The 18,048-nt window shown below is 45.8% G+C and overlaps 1 protein-coding gene across 2 annotated transcripts in view; it reads left to right on the forward strand.

The window, feature by feature from the left end:
- The window catches only part of LOC131670322 (PH domain-containing protein DDB_G0275795-like), a 28,907-nt gene that overhangs the window by 9,915 nt on the left and 944 nt on the right, over positions 1-18,048 (forward strand). For both annotated transcript variants that reach the window (XM_058945832.1, XM_058945833.1), the window contains 4 exons: positions 6,022-6,428; positions 6,556-6,860; positions 11,788-12,116; positions 13,109-18,048. The exon at positions 13,109-18,048 is cut by the window's right edge and continues 944 nt beyond it. In XM_058945832.1, coding sequence (XP_058801815.1) covers positions 6,023-6,428; positions 6,556-6,860; positions 11,788-12,116; positions 13,109-13,244 — 1,176 coding nt within the window. In that variant the 5' untranslated portion in view covers position 6,022 and the 3' untranslated portion in view covers positions 13,245-18,048. The remainder of the gene's footprint in view (positions 1-6,021; positions 6,429-6,555; positions 6,861-11,787; positions 12,117-13,108) is intronic.

Genomic DNA, 18,048 nt, shown 5'->3' on the forward strand with positions numbered 1-18,048 from the left:
ATCGTTTTATTCATCGTCAAAATATACGCGTTTCGCTATCTTGGTTTTGAATTTACGTCGATTTTCAATCCAACTTAAAACAAATGAAATTAAAAAGTGACGTTTGCTTGACCGTAACGCATCCGCACGATAACAACTTTCCCACTGTCGAAATAGACCGAAGCTGCCGGAAAAAGCTTTACAATTTTTTTCCCCGCGGTACTACTCTGCGTTGCTAGAATTTCATGTCGTGAAGCCGGTGATAGCTGTAACAGTTTCAATTGAACAGTGCCCTTCGACGACTGGGCTCGGTAAAAATTTCATTCTCGCTTATCGATTATCGCGAAGACCAAACATTATAATTCCCGGACTATCACGTTGCGAGCACTTTCCAATGTGAATTTTTCTGCCGGCGGCCGTGATTAAAATGTGGAATCGAATTGCTATCGGAACCTCGCTTAATGTACAAAATGCTGCTCACGAAGTAGGTCAAACAAAAACGTGCTCCGGCCGGCTGGCTTGAACGCGCTGAAAACTGGCATAAATGAAATAGCCGATATCGCCAATCGAAACTTCGGCCCGTTGCGGCATGGATTAGAGCAGGTCCGACGAACAATGGCAAGTTTATCAACGCTGATTGTCCAATTTTCGCGCGAATGTCAAAGTTCAAAGAGCGCGCAATTAATTGTCGCGGCTCCAATTAGCCTGCGATTGTTTTGATTTTCATAAGAGATATATCGTTTCGCACGCGCGCTCCCTCGAGAAACAATCGCGAGTCCGCGTTCGCATGGTCGAAGACAAGAGAAAGAGCAAGAGGAGCAACGGCGCGTCGCGTCTGACCACACGCCGAGCTTCATCACTGGATAATTAAAGACGAGGCAAGAAGACGCGAATAGCGCGAAGCCAGCTGGCTGCATGCCTTGATGAGAAATGCACTTGAAATTGCAGAGTGCAAACGTTCCCTCCTTGTTTCGTTGCTGGATTTCTATTTTGAATGTCTCTTTTCTTGAGAATGAAAGACAAAATCCAGATAATACGAGACGTGTCAGCGGAGTCAGCGTCAAATGTTTGGCGTGTCATTCTATATTGACTTATCGACAGACGTCGTTCGCGCATAAAAATGTCAGGCTGAGATTTACACTTACTCAAGATATTACACGCAGTATCGTAAAGGTGCAGCGATGCACCGCCAGCGGTTAGGCAAATTGTGCAGTCTGCGACGCTTCGATATCCGTCGCTAACGATGAGGCGCGCGCTTGGCATCCCTAAAAAGTCGAGTGTGCAGCGCGGCCGAGCGCGAATGAGAAGAGAAACGAAAGGAAATGATGCAGCAGCGGATGCAAAGGACGCTGGGCACCAGTTGGCTTTTGTCCGCCCCGGACAAAGAGGGTCGCAGCTTGCAGCGGCTCGACAAGAAAAATAAAAAAAAGAACAAGTAATACGAATGGGGAAAGGTTTCGCTTTCTCGTCTCGGCGAAGGATATTCTCGCGCGTACACGTGCTATTTTTTGTTTGCTCTTCTTTCTGCCTTCTTTTTTCGGTACGTTATTCCAGATTATTAGGATCTGCTTCTGGCTCACCTCTCTGCTCGTGCCAAGTGTTACGTCTGAGGATAAGTGGTTCGCGCCGCTACGTCGCCGCGGCAAAGTCATTAACGAGCGAGACAAGGATCTTTGATGCTCTTTGCAACGAGCTATTGACTTTCTAACTTTTATTTTAAATTGTTAGCATTTCATCTCGAGATTAATTACATTTCAACCCTCACTCTTCACTTTTTCCAAGTTTCTAATGTAGACTCAGCTCGGTTTGTGTTCGAAGCTTGCTCGTTATGAAATATCGCACCAAGTTAATGGGAATACCGCGCAATTCATTCCCTTGCGACGACAAAGCATTCGTTCGCCAACCATAAATTCAGTTGCAAGACGATCAGCCTAGCGCGAACCATGCGACGTGGCTTCGTTATCAGAGACCAGAGGTGCGAAAGCAGCTTGAGAAAATATCCAAAGAGACGCGTGGAGCCAGGAAAATGCTCAACGATTACCCGTATAAGCAACGAAAATATTTGTCGTCGCTCTGCCACGCTGACAGACCAATAAAAGCACGAGGCGTTTTATTCCACGCGTCAGTTCAGTAGCGCTAGCAAAATACACGCGCGTACAAACAGAGGATGTTACGAAGAGGAATGCTAAGCCACGAGATGGAAAAACGCCGCGTCGCGTTAGCGTCGTCGCCGGTACGAAAAGCGAAAAAAGAAGAAAACATGCGCACACAACCCCTGTCCTGCTCGACGCCACTTCGCCACTGGAAGCTTTCACTTTTATTGCGCCCATTCGACGCGCAACGCTCCTCGCGGAAGTCGCGGCTTTGATCGGGCTAATGCGCGGAAAACACCCTATTCTCCCGGCAACCACTCAAAAACTGTATTCTCCCAAGCCCGCGAACGCTGATGCGTTCCGGCTCGCGAACTCGCTTCTGACGCGTCTTTCCGGAGCAATTGACTCTGCCTGGTCTTTCGAGTTACTCCGAGCGAGACACGATTCTCGAGCACGCCCACTCCCGGATGATCGCGAGTAGTCAAAAGCGTACATTATTGCGACTTGGAATAGGCTGATTTACAATTTCCCACGACATCTCTCTCTCCCTCCCTGTTTGCTCTGCAACACAAAACAATTTTTTTATTTTAAAGGATGGTTAAATTCATTACAATGAAATTATCGGAGGAAAATGCATTGACTGAGAAATGAAAAATGCGCTGACCTACGCGATAAAATATATAGAATAAAGTTCCGCCGCGTGAAAGATGACTTTAATAAACCGGCACCGCAAGGTTGAGTAAACAAAAAGTTGCGATTGAAAAGAGAAACGGGCAAAGCTTGAATTGCAGAGAGGGAGAGGGAGAAAGAAAAGAAGCCTCAATAACTGGGCGCACTTGAAGCCAATCGAAAGTACGCCTGGCCTGGTAAAGACAACCACGCGCGGTCGTATTAATCATCATCGTCGCTCGAGACAGTTTTTTCCGACCTCGTGTCGTCCTGTTGCATATACCGACGCACACGTACGCGCGAAGTCAGAGAGAGAGAGAGAGAGAGAGAGAGAGAGAGAGCAGAACTGTAACGACGGCTTGTCGATTGTGCAGAAGGAGTCGGCTCGAAGGACGAGGGAAGACGGGAGGAAGGGGTAAACCAGGTTGAAAAGCGACCCAGTTGCCGATGGGTGGCCGACTGCTTCCTGGCCCGGTATGACCCGGTTTCCCTCCAGCCGACTTTTGCCCCACCCGCGCACTCTCGCTCCTCCCGCTTGTCACATAGGCTTGCCTCTGCCGCCGTCGCGTCGTTAAATATATATTTATACGCGTCGTTCATCGAGCTCTCGCTTCTTTCCGGCTTGGCGACTCTGATTGCACAGCAAAGCGAACGACAGCGACAGGCTGCTCGCGCCAATAATCGGCCGCGATTGATCGATAGCCTCGCGCGCGCTATCAATTGCAGCGGTGCGTGCTCATACCCCCGAACAATCCAGCACAACAATCCGACTTTCCCGACGAAAGTCTTGTCGCGCGAGGCTCCTCTTCGATCGCCATTGTCGGGCGGCCGCGGTCACAGGATGAAAGCCTGCCTTCGCGGAGGCTCGGAGGATCCCTCAACGCAGGATGCCGCGCAAATTGTTGTCGCTAAATAATTGAGCGCTCCCCTTCTCCCTTGATCTGCTTCTCATTCCGGATACATAATGAGGCTTAAACTCATTCACTGCCCCGTTTAATAATGTCCTGGCCTTCCAACGCACGCTTCGACTTTTACGATGAAACCTCGCTGCAAACATCGTTAGATCCGCTCCATCCCGCAGCTTTTTTTTCACGGCGAGTCTTGATAGAGTGAAATGAAAATAAAGCTGAAGGCCAATGCTGGAAACGAAAAAACGAACGGCCTGAAAGCGCGAATGCCGAGAGAGAGAGAGTTCTCGATAATCAATGCAGATTAACGAGGTTTCAACGAGTAAATGAGCGTCGGGGAAGGTCGAGCGCTATTCGGCAAATAAGCCGCCAAAATTTCAGTGGCACGCTCTCCTAGGGTAAATAGCGACGATACGACTGTGCTGCGGGGAAAATGGACCAGGCGATAAAAGTCCCACCATCGAACTGCATTTACGCTCGCCGTCGATGCGGTAAAACGGCAAATTAAATGGAGCTTCGGCCGTCGCCGCTTTTTAACGGCGCGATTTTTGCCGCTAGCTCGCTCGCCTTTTTCCTCTTTACTGTTATTGTTCCGCGCGCCAAGCGAGCTTTTCTCTCGCGGGCTGATTGAAATTCACTCGCAGTCAAGGCCGTAAGCAAAACACGCGGACACGTAGAAAGACAGAAAGTCCATTTGCGCAAATGCACGCGAATAATCAAGCGGCTAGTCCTGCGAATTTTCGGCAAAGGCTTCTCTGAGCGCCTCCTCCCGCGAGCACGTGGTCGTTCCCTTTAATTACTGCTCTTTTAGCGCTCGCGCTGGATCATTCGAATTACGCTCGATTCGTTTCGACGAGTTGAATGTCCCATTCTCTGCTTTTTTTCACGGGGCGCCTCCTTCCTGGCTTTGCGCGCGACGCAAGGCCCGCACTTTTTCAGAATCTTCGAATGCACCATTTGCCTATCTCCGAGAGTTTTTCTGATTTTCCATGATCCGAAACGCAGTTGCTGGATAATGTGCAGTGCTCGATCGACCAAGGGGAAATCCAAAGATTAGCGCTTCTGCTTGTCACGTCGGCATCAAGTTCCAATAAATCAAAAGCAGTATTAATAAATTAAGGCCGAAAGGGCTTTAATTGTATAATGAAAATTCTTTCTGCTAGTCGATCGTTGCGAGAAATTCGCTCGCATCGAGGAATTAAAAGGAAACAAATCGGAAAACTAAAAGAATCATTGGGCTGAGCAAATTGAAATATAAATTTCCGATAAATTCATCGAATCGTTCGTTGATTGCTTTACTAAGCTTCGCTTCGACGAATGTATACCGTGGATTCTGAGAATACGTCGGCGGTTCGGTAATAAAGTTAAATAGGCCGAGTCTCACCTCGCTCATCGGAAAATTCTCCGCGAAGTAGGCGAATCAATGCGGTCCATTGAGTGAAGCAAGTTATAACGGACTGGCCGTGCGACGAGGCAGTTCGTTATCCACGATTAATAGTCGAGCATGCGCCAAGGAGGCTAATTGAAAGCGGCAAGTGTCGCTGTTCGCTCAAGACGCCGTCATCTTGCAGAGGATCCGTGCGCACGCTTGGCAATTACGGTGTGCGCGGGCCTGGGAATCAGCCCCGCAAGCCGATATGCGAGCGAACGCGAAGAGATTGACCGGGCCGCTGATGCGAGCGCGAGTCGACCGATGGAATTTTGGCCGACAAGTAACCACGCTACGAATACAAATGGCCGAAGGGCACCCCGAGGAATCCAAGTTTCTATCGAAGCGAGCGTATTATAGCGCTCGACGATCGAGCTCCGTGTACATCCCCGCGAGGGACAAACAAGTTTTGTTTTAGCTGGCCCTCGCGCGCTGCGAGTTTCAGCTCGAGCAGACGGCATTGCGAATGAACTTTCGGTCAATTGTTCCCTCTCTTCCCCCGTTCTACTTTGATCGATCGATTCGTCGCGGATATTAGGACCACTTTGAGCTTTCCTTCTTTCTTTGCATTCGACCGAGGCACCGTCGCAGCTAGCGCTTTGAGAGACGATCGACGAATGGAGAGAACGGGGAGCCTTGGATGTCGAATTCACAAATTGCCACAGTCATTAGTCACATCAACATTGACACTGACGTCCAATGTTTACGATTGACGTGCTCGTATGTAACGGAGGGAATATTACGTAACAGAGGGTATTTTGAATTGAACGGATGCATCGTATATGATTAAAGCAAACAATGGGATCGCAGCAGGAGGCACGCATCGAATGTAAATGCAGAGCAAACGCGACGGCTGCGTGGCGTTCGAAAAGATCGACGCGTTGGCTAGCGGATAATAACGGCACCTGCAATAACGGCGGCCTCTCGGCGAATCTGATTGCAGAATGCCTAACGACAACGCGACAGTGTGCGGCTGCGGCGTCAAGCTGGACCTGCCCAAGTCGCGCAACGGCATGACGGCCATATCGACGCGCAACTACACCATCCTGATCCCCAAGTCGCTGTCGTCGTCGTCCTCGTCGGTCTCGGCCTCGTCCAACAAGAGCAGCGGCGCGGCCGGCGCGGCGTCCGGCGCCGGCAAGGCCGCGGAGGGCAGGCCGGCGGCGAAGAAGCCGAGCGAGAGCACGGCGGCGCGCGGACCGAACGCTCGGGCCTCGGGGACGGGGAGCAGCAGCTCCGTCGCCGAGCAGTCCGGCCGACGAGCCAAGCCCAGCAAGAAGGACAAGCGACTGCACCCAGCCCGGAGGTCTCGCAGCGCCGAGCGCGTCGAGTCGCACTACACGTATATTGGTCAGTGTAGCTCGTTCCCTCGCCCCCTCGGTCGCGCCAAGAGACGTCTGGAGACTCTCTGCCACAGCTGTAGTCGGCCAACCAATTAAACGAGGGGAGAGCCTCACGCCTCTTGTCCATTCCGCAGACTCGGGCTCGAGCACGCTCAGCATACACCGCGACGCCGTCGCCGAGGCTCTCTACTGCACGATCGACGGCGAGGACGACGAGCCCGCGAGCGCGCCTCGGCCGGTCAATCCCGGCTCTCAGCAGCAGCAGCAGCAGCAGCAGCAGCAGCAGCAGCAGCAGCAGCAGCAGCAGCAGCAGCAGCAGCAGCAGCAGCAGCCGCAGCAGCCACCGGCCAACAACGCGGCGGCAAGGCCCCCGTACGCCGTGCCCTCGATGACCTCACCGCCACCCACCTACGACGTCGCCATCGCTAAGTCTTGGCAGGTAAGCACGAGGAAGCCTCGTCTGCGAACGCCTGCAAGCCCATTCGTCTCGTATAATCCCACCGAGTGATAAATTGGCTCGCAAGCTCGAGTCGGGCTCCACTCCTCCGGCGCAGACTCGTCGGGCTGCCGTTTTCCGAAGGAGACGTGGAAAGCCAACCCCGAAGACTGGATCTCGCGCGAGGGCGGTTTTTGCAGCGAGAACAGCGCGCGGCGTCGGGGTGTATCCGTCTATCCGTCGCCCGGCAAAAGGCGAACTGCGAACATGCGGCTAACCGTGTAGGCATAGCACGCCGAATTCGAATAGTAGGGCATAAATCCTCGAGAGCCATCCCGAGGCTCTCAGCCCAATTCTGTTGGTTACATGCCTCGCTCTCTCTCTCTCTCTCTCTCTCTCTCTCTCACCAGTCCCGCCCGGGAAAGCTCTCGCGCGCCGTCGAGAGATATGGCCCGAAAAATTTGAATTCCCAACAACCCAGACGGAGAAGCTGCGATTCGCTCAGCTGCTTGGCAACCTCGAGAAGAGTGTTGACGTTTTAATAACGACGTGCTGGCGCACGTCCGCGACAACGCATTTTTACTCGACAGCACACGCGCGTATCAAAGTGTCGTCGTCGTCGTCGTCGTCGTCGTCGTCTTTAGCTTGCGAACGCAGGAATAATTTACGATGCCGTCCCCCTTTTGTTGCCGATAATCGCTCGCGCCAGCGAAGGATTTATCCGCGGCTCCGAGTAATAGCACCGGGGGTCGCTGGCGTCGCGCGCGCCAGATTAATTTGCGAACAATTTTAAGCGCGCGATAGCGCTTATGATCAAAAGGCACATTACGCCTAAGTTTGCCTCGCGCGCTTAATAAGCTCAGCGCAGCGACTGGTAAAACTTGGCGATGGCCGCGCGCGCGCAACGGCTGCTGCTCGCCGAGCCAAGTGCAGCCCCGCGTTTGCGATTCCATTCGGCGACGGCGATAAGGTTTCGATAGTCGATAGTATTGCCTTTCGTTGTTATAGCGTGGATACCAGTTCGCTTTCTGTTCTTTTCGCCGAGTGAAAGCCACTTTTTGGCCAGTCTCTGCTCGCAACTGTATCTCGTTAAGCGAAGAATTAGTTTGAAACAAGAGAGAGAGAGAGAGAGAGAGAGAGAGAGAGAGAGAGAGAGAGAGAGCGACGACAAATCGATAGAATTAATACTTTGCAAATCTCTTGAGCCGATTACTCGTAGGCTGGAACTCTTATTTTTAGATTTGATAAACAAGGAAAGGTCAACCGAATGAAAAAAAAGCTAATCCCGCGTATCTCCATTCGAATCGCGAGCTTTTGCGGCGCAAAGTGGATGAGAGTGAGAGTGAGAGAGAGTAGGAATATCGTGAAATGGAAAAAACGCCGTGACGCCGACACATGAAAGGCATCTGTCGGCTGGGACGTTAATTAACCGAGCAACCGCAGCTCGACGACGACGGCAGCGCGGCCTTTTGTTAAATGGACGCTGATAATTAACTCCATCCTTGCCTCCTTCCCGGCCGCGTCGAACGCGCGCAAGAGCCGATCCGTCACTGGTTCCGTGGGTTGGGTTGGGTTCGCGTTTTGCGGCTGATTCGAGGCAAGAAACGAGGAGGAATGAGCTATTGCTATTCATGAAAGTCGCGAAATGGCATCGGAATTTCAAATGGCCGAGGTCGGTTAAGGCGATTTCTTAAAATAACGCTGCGCCTAACCGTGCGAGGGATATTCCATTTAGCAGTCGCGAGATGCGGCGAAGCGCGCGCTCGCCCGTGGCTACGCGGGAGCTGATTATTTCTTTGGTGGGCGACGGCGAGTAGGAAAGCCGATCAAAAGGGTCTGAATTAACCATCTCAGCCAACCGGCGCGTGAGCCAACCGCCCAACCTCTACTCCGTGAGGGGGAGATGAAATTTCTGTTTCATTTCCTGGCTCCGTGGATTACCGGGCTGCGAGCGCGACCACTGCGTGCATGTGTATTAAGAGCTCGGTACATCCTTGGCTGTGCCTATAAGCGCCAGTTGAGCGCAGCACAGGCCTCATTTGAATAACCGAGGCGAGCGCGCACGAGTACCCGGAAATTTCCTTTTCACGCGCTCTTTTACTTCTTTCTCGCCACTTGATCGATAATACTCCTTTTCGACCGGCGATAATCATTGAATTCTAGCTTCGACGGCACACGGCTGCGAGTTTTCCGCTCGAACAAGTTTTATCTTTGAGTAGCTCTTAAGCGGCCGCGACAGAAAATGGTGCAGTCGATGACAACCGGAGCTATCAGCGAGATTATTTTGCTTTTAATTTCAGCGAGTGATATCGATTGTGGATAAGTCGATAAGTCGGTAAATACATAATTGCGAGGATAAGGAAATCTACTTAGAGATGAACGCGAAATCAAAGAGTCTCTCTCTCTCTCTCTCTCTCTCTCTCTCTCTCTCTCTCTCTCGCTTTCTATCACTTATGAGATTGCTCCCAGAAAAATTCGTTTCGCTCAGGCTGTTATCTCAAGGGGAATCGATAGAACGTGAGATGTATTTTATCTCGCTCTCGCGATATCTTCCTTTCTTTCTTCTTTCAAACCAATCAAATATCAATCTCGATTCCCGAGTAAATATCAGACGCCAAGTGATGCGCTGTCTTTGAAAATATTAATTTTATGCCAAGTCTTTTGGCATTCTCATGTGGGGAATGGTGCTATCTCTAGCGAGACATTGGACTCGGTCTTCGACATTTTTTTTAACAAAATCCAATTTCCTTAAAAATTTAATTTAACATTTAATGACAATCAGCTTGAATGAATGTAAAAAAAAACGGACGTTAGTTGGAATTTCTCAATTTTCTTTCTTTGGTGTTAGTCACTGGCCAATCCTAAAGAAAAACTAGTTTGACTTAGCTTGAACGAATTAAATTAAGTTGATCGAACGAATGTTGATCCTTCGTCTGAGTGTACGAAACCACTAGAGATGTTCCCACGCGTGTTTGTCCTACATATACAGCTCAGTAAGATCTAGAGATATTTCGACTTTGAGCTAATTCGCAAATTAATTTTTGCCGACTCAATCCAAGTTTCAACGGAAAGGCAACTTTTTGAAAGAATAAGTGCATCGGGGATGTCTTTTCCTTTTTATTACTCGCTTCCAGCGACAATGAAAGTCAATTAGCAGAAACTGTATACTCGAGACTGTCTAGATTAAACGGTCTACGCGCACGCGAGCATCGGTGTCGTTTTAATAAAAGCATCTCGGACTGAAATTTCGAGATTCTTTTTCAATTGCACCGAGACGGAGACAGTCGACTAGCGGCGAGCATTTTCCGTGTCGCCGTCGACAACAAAGGCAATCGGGCTAATAGAAAGTTTCACCGAAAAAGTTTTTAGAAAACCGTGAAAAAAAGCGAAAGAAGAAGAAGCGGAAGAAGTAGAGGAAGAAGAAGAAGAAGAAGAAGAAGAAGAAGAAGAAGAAGAAGAAGAAGAAGAAGGAGAAAGAAACGAGCGAGAAAGTACTGGTTGTTTGGCAGCAGGCGAAATCGAAGCGTGTTTGCGCGCGCAAAAATTGTCCCGGCAGACTCCATTATCCGAACAGTGCCAGCAGCGCAACAGCAGCAGCCAAGCCCGCTAGAAAACAAAATTCAATAGACCTTCGTAAATACATTATATCTAGCCGGAAACCCTTTTCAACCGCGTATTACTTTCTATCTCCGGGATCGCTTGAACAAATAAAACAATCGCGCTTGCAGACCTCTCGTTCATTTTTCTGGCGTTCACTTTGATATCATTTTCAGACGCGGACAGTTGTTCAAATTGAATTCTCCTTGAAAGTTTCGTCCGCGATTTCATGCGCTTCTCAACGGACGCTCTGGCAGTCTTCCGCCGCTCGGCCGACTTTGAGAATTTATGTTTTTCGGCGCCTCGCTCGTAAAAAAGACGCCCTTGTTGCTCTCCACGCCAAGACTCAAGTGAGCTGCTCGATGCACTTCTCGCTGTCGGCAATGGCTGACATAAACTTGCCACCCTATAAAAGATATAAAAGATCTGCCAACTACGAGCGAGTTTATCCTCGCAGAACACTTTGCAATGTCGAAAGTCACTGATCAAACACTGCGTTGTATTTGAGAATTTCTAATCGGTGACCGTGCAAAAAACCAAGCGTACTTTTTCAGCGGGTACGTTCGGACTCGCATTTTACATCATCCAGAGTCGCGACTCAATATTGATAAATAGTCTGGCGCTTTGCAGCGTCGGCTAATTTCATATTACGCGGAACGTGTCTCGGACACGCTAATAGCTTTATCACTTTCCTTCTCAATGCCTTTTCTGCTGATAAGCGATTCACATCGGCGCTTCTCGTAAGCTATGTCATTGCCTCTGAGCTTACCAACAATCATCATTTCATCAGAAAATATTTGCATCATCCGGAAATGAGACGCTTACCACGAAATACGCATTTATTGAGATAAAGTGTGCGTCCAGCGTGTTTTTATTTTTTTTAGCGAGTGCTAAAATAAATAAAAGTACGGATGGCAAGAGTTTCGCAAACAAATAAAAAGTTGGAACAAGTAAATGCAGGAAAAATCGTATCTGCGTATAACAAATAAAAAGTTAATTTATGAAAACATTAAAAATAACTCGTGAAGAATTTATTTGAAAAATTTTTGGAGAAAAGCTCTTTGCATTACGCTGCAGCGAATCGCTTTGAAAGATTGTTTATGTTTGCGAGACGCTGAATCTCTTCAATACGCGAAATAAAGCGCATCTCGGCTGAAAGGGTACAGTGAAAGAACCTTGAAAAAGCGGCCAAGCCGAGTACGGCTTTATCCAGCGGAGCCTCGTAGCTTCGCCGAGATTGGCCTCGAATTCGTTAAAGTCGTCGAGAAAGCTAGCCGATCGAATGTCCGTGCGAGAGTGTAACGACACAGCGAATGATAGAGCGACTTTGCAGACTGGCTTGCCGCCGTCGTACGAGGAGTACCTGTTCCACAAGCACGCGCTGGTGACGCGCTCGCACACGCCGCCGCCACCCTGGACGGACACGTCCAACTCGACCTCGCTGAGCGCCGCCAGCGCCAACGCCAACGCCAGCCTCGAGCAGATCAGCCGCGAGCTGCTGGCCAGCCAGCCCGAATTGAGGGAGTACCTGACGCAGTTGGCGCTGCAGGACGGCGCCGAGCAAGCTGCCCACCAGTACCACCAGCTGCTCCTCCAGCAGCAGGCGCTCCGCAAACAGGCTGTCAGGCCGGTCGCCCAGAGGTCAAGGGCCATGCCGCCAAGGTCACCATTACCAGCAGCCCTCTTTTAGCTTTAGCGCTCCTTCGGCGGGACTTTTCAGAGATTTCTCGACCGACCGGACTTCGCGGCTGACCATATTTTCCATTCTCGGCTTACCCCGCGCGAAATTCAATAATTCCCAATCGAATTTCCGTTGATCGCTCGCGCGCTGATTGCCAAATCGAATCTCCGGTATGTCCTTCCGCGATATCGCGCGACAGCTTCGAATTAATTATGGCCCCCGTGATCGTTTCCCCGTTAATCCCAGCTGCCGTTCGATCTCGCTGGAAATTAGGAATTCATCAGGCGGCGCGTTTACGTGAAGGAAGGCTCGATCGCCTCGACGAAGCGAGTGATCGATCGAAGCACGACGATGAATTCAGTGGGAAGCATGCCGCGCTCGCGACCGCCGACGCGGAGAGAGGGCACTGTTTACTCGGGGAACTCGTGGCCAGAGCTCCAGAGCTCGGCGATCCACTGGTTTTTAGGCGAACGAGGCGACGTTTTGCCCTGTTTTCTTCTCGTTCGAAGCAGGCAACGCGGCTACGCGTAAAGAGGCGCGTGGTGGTCGTTCGGCTCGTCGGCAACTGTACACCGCCTGGGACGGTGACTCGGCTTCTAACGAGCGGCAATAAGACAAAAAGCCAACCGCTGGCTTCGTCTCGCTTCTACCTTCGACAGCTGACCTCGCCTGCCGTTATCCACCCCTCGTATCAGCGTCTGCCCGCGAAGCGAATCAATGTTCGCAACTGTTGCAATAGGTCTCGCATCGTTCGATTATCGCGGCTATCCGCGCGATATTGGCCTGTGATAATCCCGAGTAAAAACCGTCATTATGCGCAAACACCTAAACGCGTTCGCCGGCTCGCTTATCAATTTCACGGTAGTTCGAGTTAATCCGTTTGAACTGACGATGCGTGTGTCGCGTGGCGATCGACCAAGTGGAGCTGAGGTTAACGAATGGCTTTGCTTGTTTGTTGGGCTTCGATCGGCAGATCGCAGAGCGAGAGCCGAGCACAGCAGCAGCAGCAGCGCATCGCGACGATGTACGAGGACGGGGCGTGGTGCATGGAGACGACGGCGATCCAGTCAGCTTTTGAAAACGGAGTCGCCTTCTGCAGCCTCATGTAAGAGCTGGGAACTCGACTCGGCCGCCACTCGAAAGAGCAAAACATTAGCGCACGCGTCCTTTGTTAATCTGGCTGGTCCAGATATGATACGACTTGCGCCATTCTTTTCTATACTTCGTACGTGGCTTATTGCGTTCACTTAATAACAGCGATTATTCTCCGTATGTAATGTGCCGTCACGCCAAATTTACGCGTTCGCTCATTTCAACAGAGTAATCACGCATATTCTCGATCATTATTTTGCATACTTAGAGGCATTCAAGAGGTGCTTTTTATTTTTTATGCTGCTTCTTGCGTATCTAGATATTAGCAATACGATAAGCACGGGGATATATTCTGAGTGACCAGATGCTATTTTTTGTATGCGGTAGCGCGCCAGGAAACACCAAGCGTGCGGGAGTCCATGCGAATTGTGCATGGATTGGCGTGGCCCAATGCCTCGTCAACTCTAAAAAAGGAAAAAAAAAAAAACCAAAACAATGAAAAGCCAAAAAAATGATGATACTTGGAAACTAATGCAGGTACTCACCTAAGAAAAAACTGTGTTCTTGGCGGCATGCTAAAAAAGTAAATGGGTCTCCGCTTACTTGCCACAATTTGTTCACCCACAATTTTCCAAGATCGCAAGATGGCTTTGACTCATTGGAATGTGCGATACAGTCCATTAAGCTAATATTCTTTTTATCTCCTTCGCTTGATGTAATTTAGACAAGCCCAGTTTGAAGTAAAGCGCTGTCATTTCATCGCGTTGATTACCAAGTGAGATCAATACCATTACGTTTTTGCATCAATTTTCGCCGCCAAAGATAATTAAACTGAATGACGATGGAACTTGGTAAGTATTTTGGTGAAAACACTGTTCAGCTTTGAGTTGGCGTAGAAGTTAAAATTGAAATTTTCTCTCGAGATAGTGAGTACACATTTACCTTTCCGCTGCTCGTCATTTTTTTACAACAAGTAATTAGGTCATTTATCGTAAGGTTTTCAATTGTTGGTATAATGTATTACACGTTGTCAGGCCAAATTTCGCGTGATTAATGTTCATTCAAACGTCATAGTGCATAGTTTATAATGTGGAATATGTGTACGACTTACGTGGACTATAAGTTTATTGGTGGCCCTATTGATAATTTTTCTTCGATTTTTTCCCTAATGCTACGTGGGAAAATGAGTGCTCGTTCAAGTACGAATCCCTTTGTGTAGATTCAATGTTTTGTATTGCAAACTACGTAAATTGATAGAAGAGAAGTAATACATTATATCAATAGATTTGTGAAAAATATTTTGCGACTACATGGGTATTTTAATCAAGATAATTTTCTAAAAACCCTTTGTTACATTGCTATTATGTAAGTTATTTATTCTAAGCTCATATTATTTTAAATGAAATACCAAGACCGTTGATGTAGTTATGCCGAACTATAGTCTGTGCCAAAAACGTAATTAGACAGTGTCACATAATGTACGGATATATATGTCAATGTTGTTGTTGATCTATCTAGGCGAAGACAAGTCATCTCGATTCATTTCGAGAGCGACGTATATGAGATGATTTCCGTTCGAACATGACGATTCAGTATAGTCAGAGTAGTATGAACATCGAAGCAGTTTGGTGCTTTTGTTAGTTTTCGAGGCCCTCGGCGAATAACACGATGAATTTCGTGACCCTTGTTAAATCAAAGAACTGACTACATCTCGCTCGTACAATATTCTAGATGCAAAATCAGAAGCGATCGCGAATGTTTTCCAATATTTTGCCATCGCGATTGGACGATTTTTCAAATACTAGCTGACAAAAAACAATCAATTGTATGATGCGCTCCTTCAATAGGAAAAGCGAAGCGAACGTTTCATATCCAAAAGCTTGATAAGGATGTGTTAAGTCGTCCCGTTTTACCAAATTGTTGAAAAATAAAACGAATCATTCACGTCCTCGGCCGCAGCTAATTGTGTAAATTTGATATAGAAGATATACAAGTAACGAGTGTCCTAGTCTTAATGAAAACCTACTGTAGAGACTGTTCTTAACGATTCGAGCAAATTATGCTCGTGACATCATACACGTATATGAGTACGCACAAGTACAAATAATTCACAGATATATGCATGAACGAGGCGTTCGTGAAGAAGGTTGTTTGTTTTTTTTTCAGTGCGTTCCAACAAAAAGTCATGAGATTTTAATGAAACTGGCGCATGAATCCGATGATAAATTATTTTTCTAAAGTAATCATTTCACCCAAAGACGTAATGTCGCAATAGCTCTAATTTGTGTACATTGATTCGTCGTCAAATTATAATACATAGTCACTTTCGAGGCAGAAACCTTACAATTTCACGCGGCATTTCAGTTGTATTTAAATTACAAGACTTTTTATTAGAACACTATTGTACTTCGCCTAACGGCATACTGAAAACCCATACATTCTATTAGAGCTTAAATTCGATGTTGAACTCGAAAAATTTTATGATAACGTAGTGCAGTTCACATTCTTAACTGTCGGATAATGGAATGTATTAGGGGCCGTAAGTCCTAAGGAATTTAAAAACTTGATGAAACTTAGATTAATTTTTTTGGTGCGTTCTGCACGCGGCTGAAAGAATTTGTTAAGTATGAACAGTGAACAATCTTTCCTTCGTGCAGGGTATTTACATTGCTTTACTCAATACTTTTTTACGAAGTACTTTTTATTAACAGGTGATGTTTCATGGTATAATTACTGATAAGATTAATACATATTAATCTATATAATCTAAGGAGATTATTGTATAAAATACTGCAAATTTTCCAATTATATAAAATATATATTCATAGTAAAGTATCATTTCAAATTATTATCAACTGATGCTAATCTAAAATGTTGGAAAATGGTTCGCGTATTCTCATTTGATAAAATTCAAATTTAAACTTTAACGAGACAAATTATTTACAAAATGAAATATCTCTTGAAATATACACTCAATCGGATGTCGCATATTATTTATAATTCGATCACTTATTCCTTTTTATGGAAGTATAAAAGGCTTCACGCATTTAACCCTGAATACATTTTAAAATCATTTATAAAATAATTTATTAAATGGCTTATAAGTTGTTTGTAATTACTAGGAACTGGTAGAGCACTTAACTTGATCCACATGTAGTTATATACATTATCAAAAAATGAATAGCAAAAAATTTTTTAAATAGCACTTGAAAAATTTGATTTACATATGAGAGTACGGAAAATTCTGCAGCTATTCCAAGTTGTAATTGCTTATTATGTCTAAGCGCACATACGTCTGATTGCTATATAAAAACCACTCTTCAAATGAAAGAATAATAACAAGAACCCTCAAGTACTATGATTGACATTTGGATTATGGAACTGCCATGAGCGCAAAAGTTCTAAAATGTAGTGTTATGAAATATGTAATGTACGTGCTCGCTCTCATTAAATGCGTTCATGATACCTGCGCATATGCTAAAAGTATTCTCTAAAATAAAAAAAAAAGTTAGTAAATAAAACGAGACTTTTCGTCTACGTTATATGTTGAAAGTTAAAGCGAGTTTGTAACATTAACGTTAAAATTAGAGAATATAAACTCAAGCTACAATCTAGGAAACAAAACTTTTACGTCCTAAACCTTTTTAATTATTGTTTTACAGACATAAACTTCCTAGTTTTCTATACTTATTTATTTACCAATCATGTATACATCTATAGAAAAGATAGGCAAATCATTAAAATTATTCCAAGTTTTCCGTTTAGCGATCGAAGCAGAAAAATCGTTTTCATATGATAACATATTATTGGTATAAAATTTATATAAAATGTGGGCTCATCAAATTTTTAACATTAGTAATCCAATTTTTTGTACATACTCATAATAAAAAATTATTTACAATGATTTAATGTTGAAAGTGGGAATTGGCAAATCACGACAAAACTTTGCTCGCAACGTAATTGAAACAGAATATTGCATACGTTGATAAGCAATTTTGAGGATTCTACCCGTGTTATATATTTTATTTAATTGATATGCAAATCGTGATCGAGTATAGCAACTGCAAGGTTTCGTGCGCTCACAAACACCTGCGAGTAATAGAAAGATGATAGAAAACGGAATATTTTCATTTATAAACTTTCTCAATTGAAAATCATTATTATACCAAGATAAACTTGGCAAAATATGGACTTACTAACTAACTTTCTTGAATTGACAGAGAGAGAGTATCAAGGTAATGGGTCACCGTATTTTCTGAAACTTCGAAAGGTAGTTTCTGGTGACCTAAAGTCTAAGAAAAAAGTATCAAATCTATCTTATGTGCATTTTATTCCTAGATATGGGTATTAACCAAAAAAATCACTAAAACTAAAACAATTTTCTTTCTGATAGTTTGACTTGAGTTTTATTTAGAATAATTATAAAGAATTATGTTGATAGCAGAAATCAAGAACTTTCATTTCATCATACCTTAGACGGCCAAAAATAATATAATAATAATAATAATATTCAATGCGACCATCACAAGACAAAATAAATCAGAAAAAAACAAGATAATCGGTATTACTTATAACATGCCGTCAAAAAATTTTTAATTCATGTTATCTGAATTGAATATTATTGTTTTGGGTCATACAGAATATCAAATTAAAGCCTTGGTTTCTACTATTCGTAGAACTTTTTACAATGGTAGTAAATAGTACGAACATAAGAATTGAAATTGAAATATAAGAAGTCAGTTTTAATTTCAGTAATTTTTTACTTTAATGCCAGTATCTTGGAACGAAAGACATGTTAGATGATTTTGAAATTTTTTTTAT

The sequence above is a fragment of the Phymastichus coffea genome, unplaced genomic scaffold (genome assembly GCF_024137745.1).
Source record: "Phymastichus coffea isolate CEN01 unplaced genomic scaffold, Cenicafe_Pcof_1.1 PCOF00108, whole genome shotgun sequence".
Classification (NCBI taxonomy): domain Eukaryota; kingdom Metazoa; phylum Arthropoda; class Insecta; order Hymenoptera; family Eulophidae; genus Phymastichus; species Phymastichus coffea.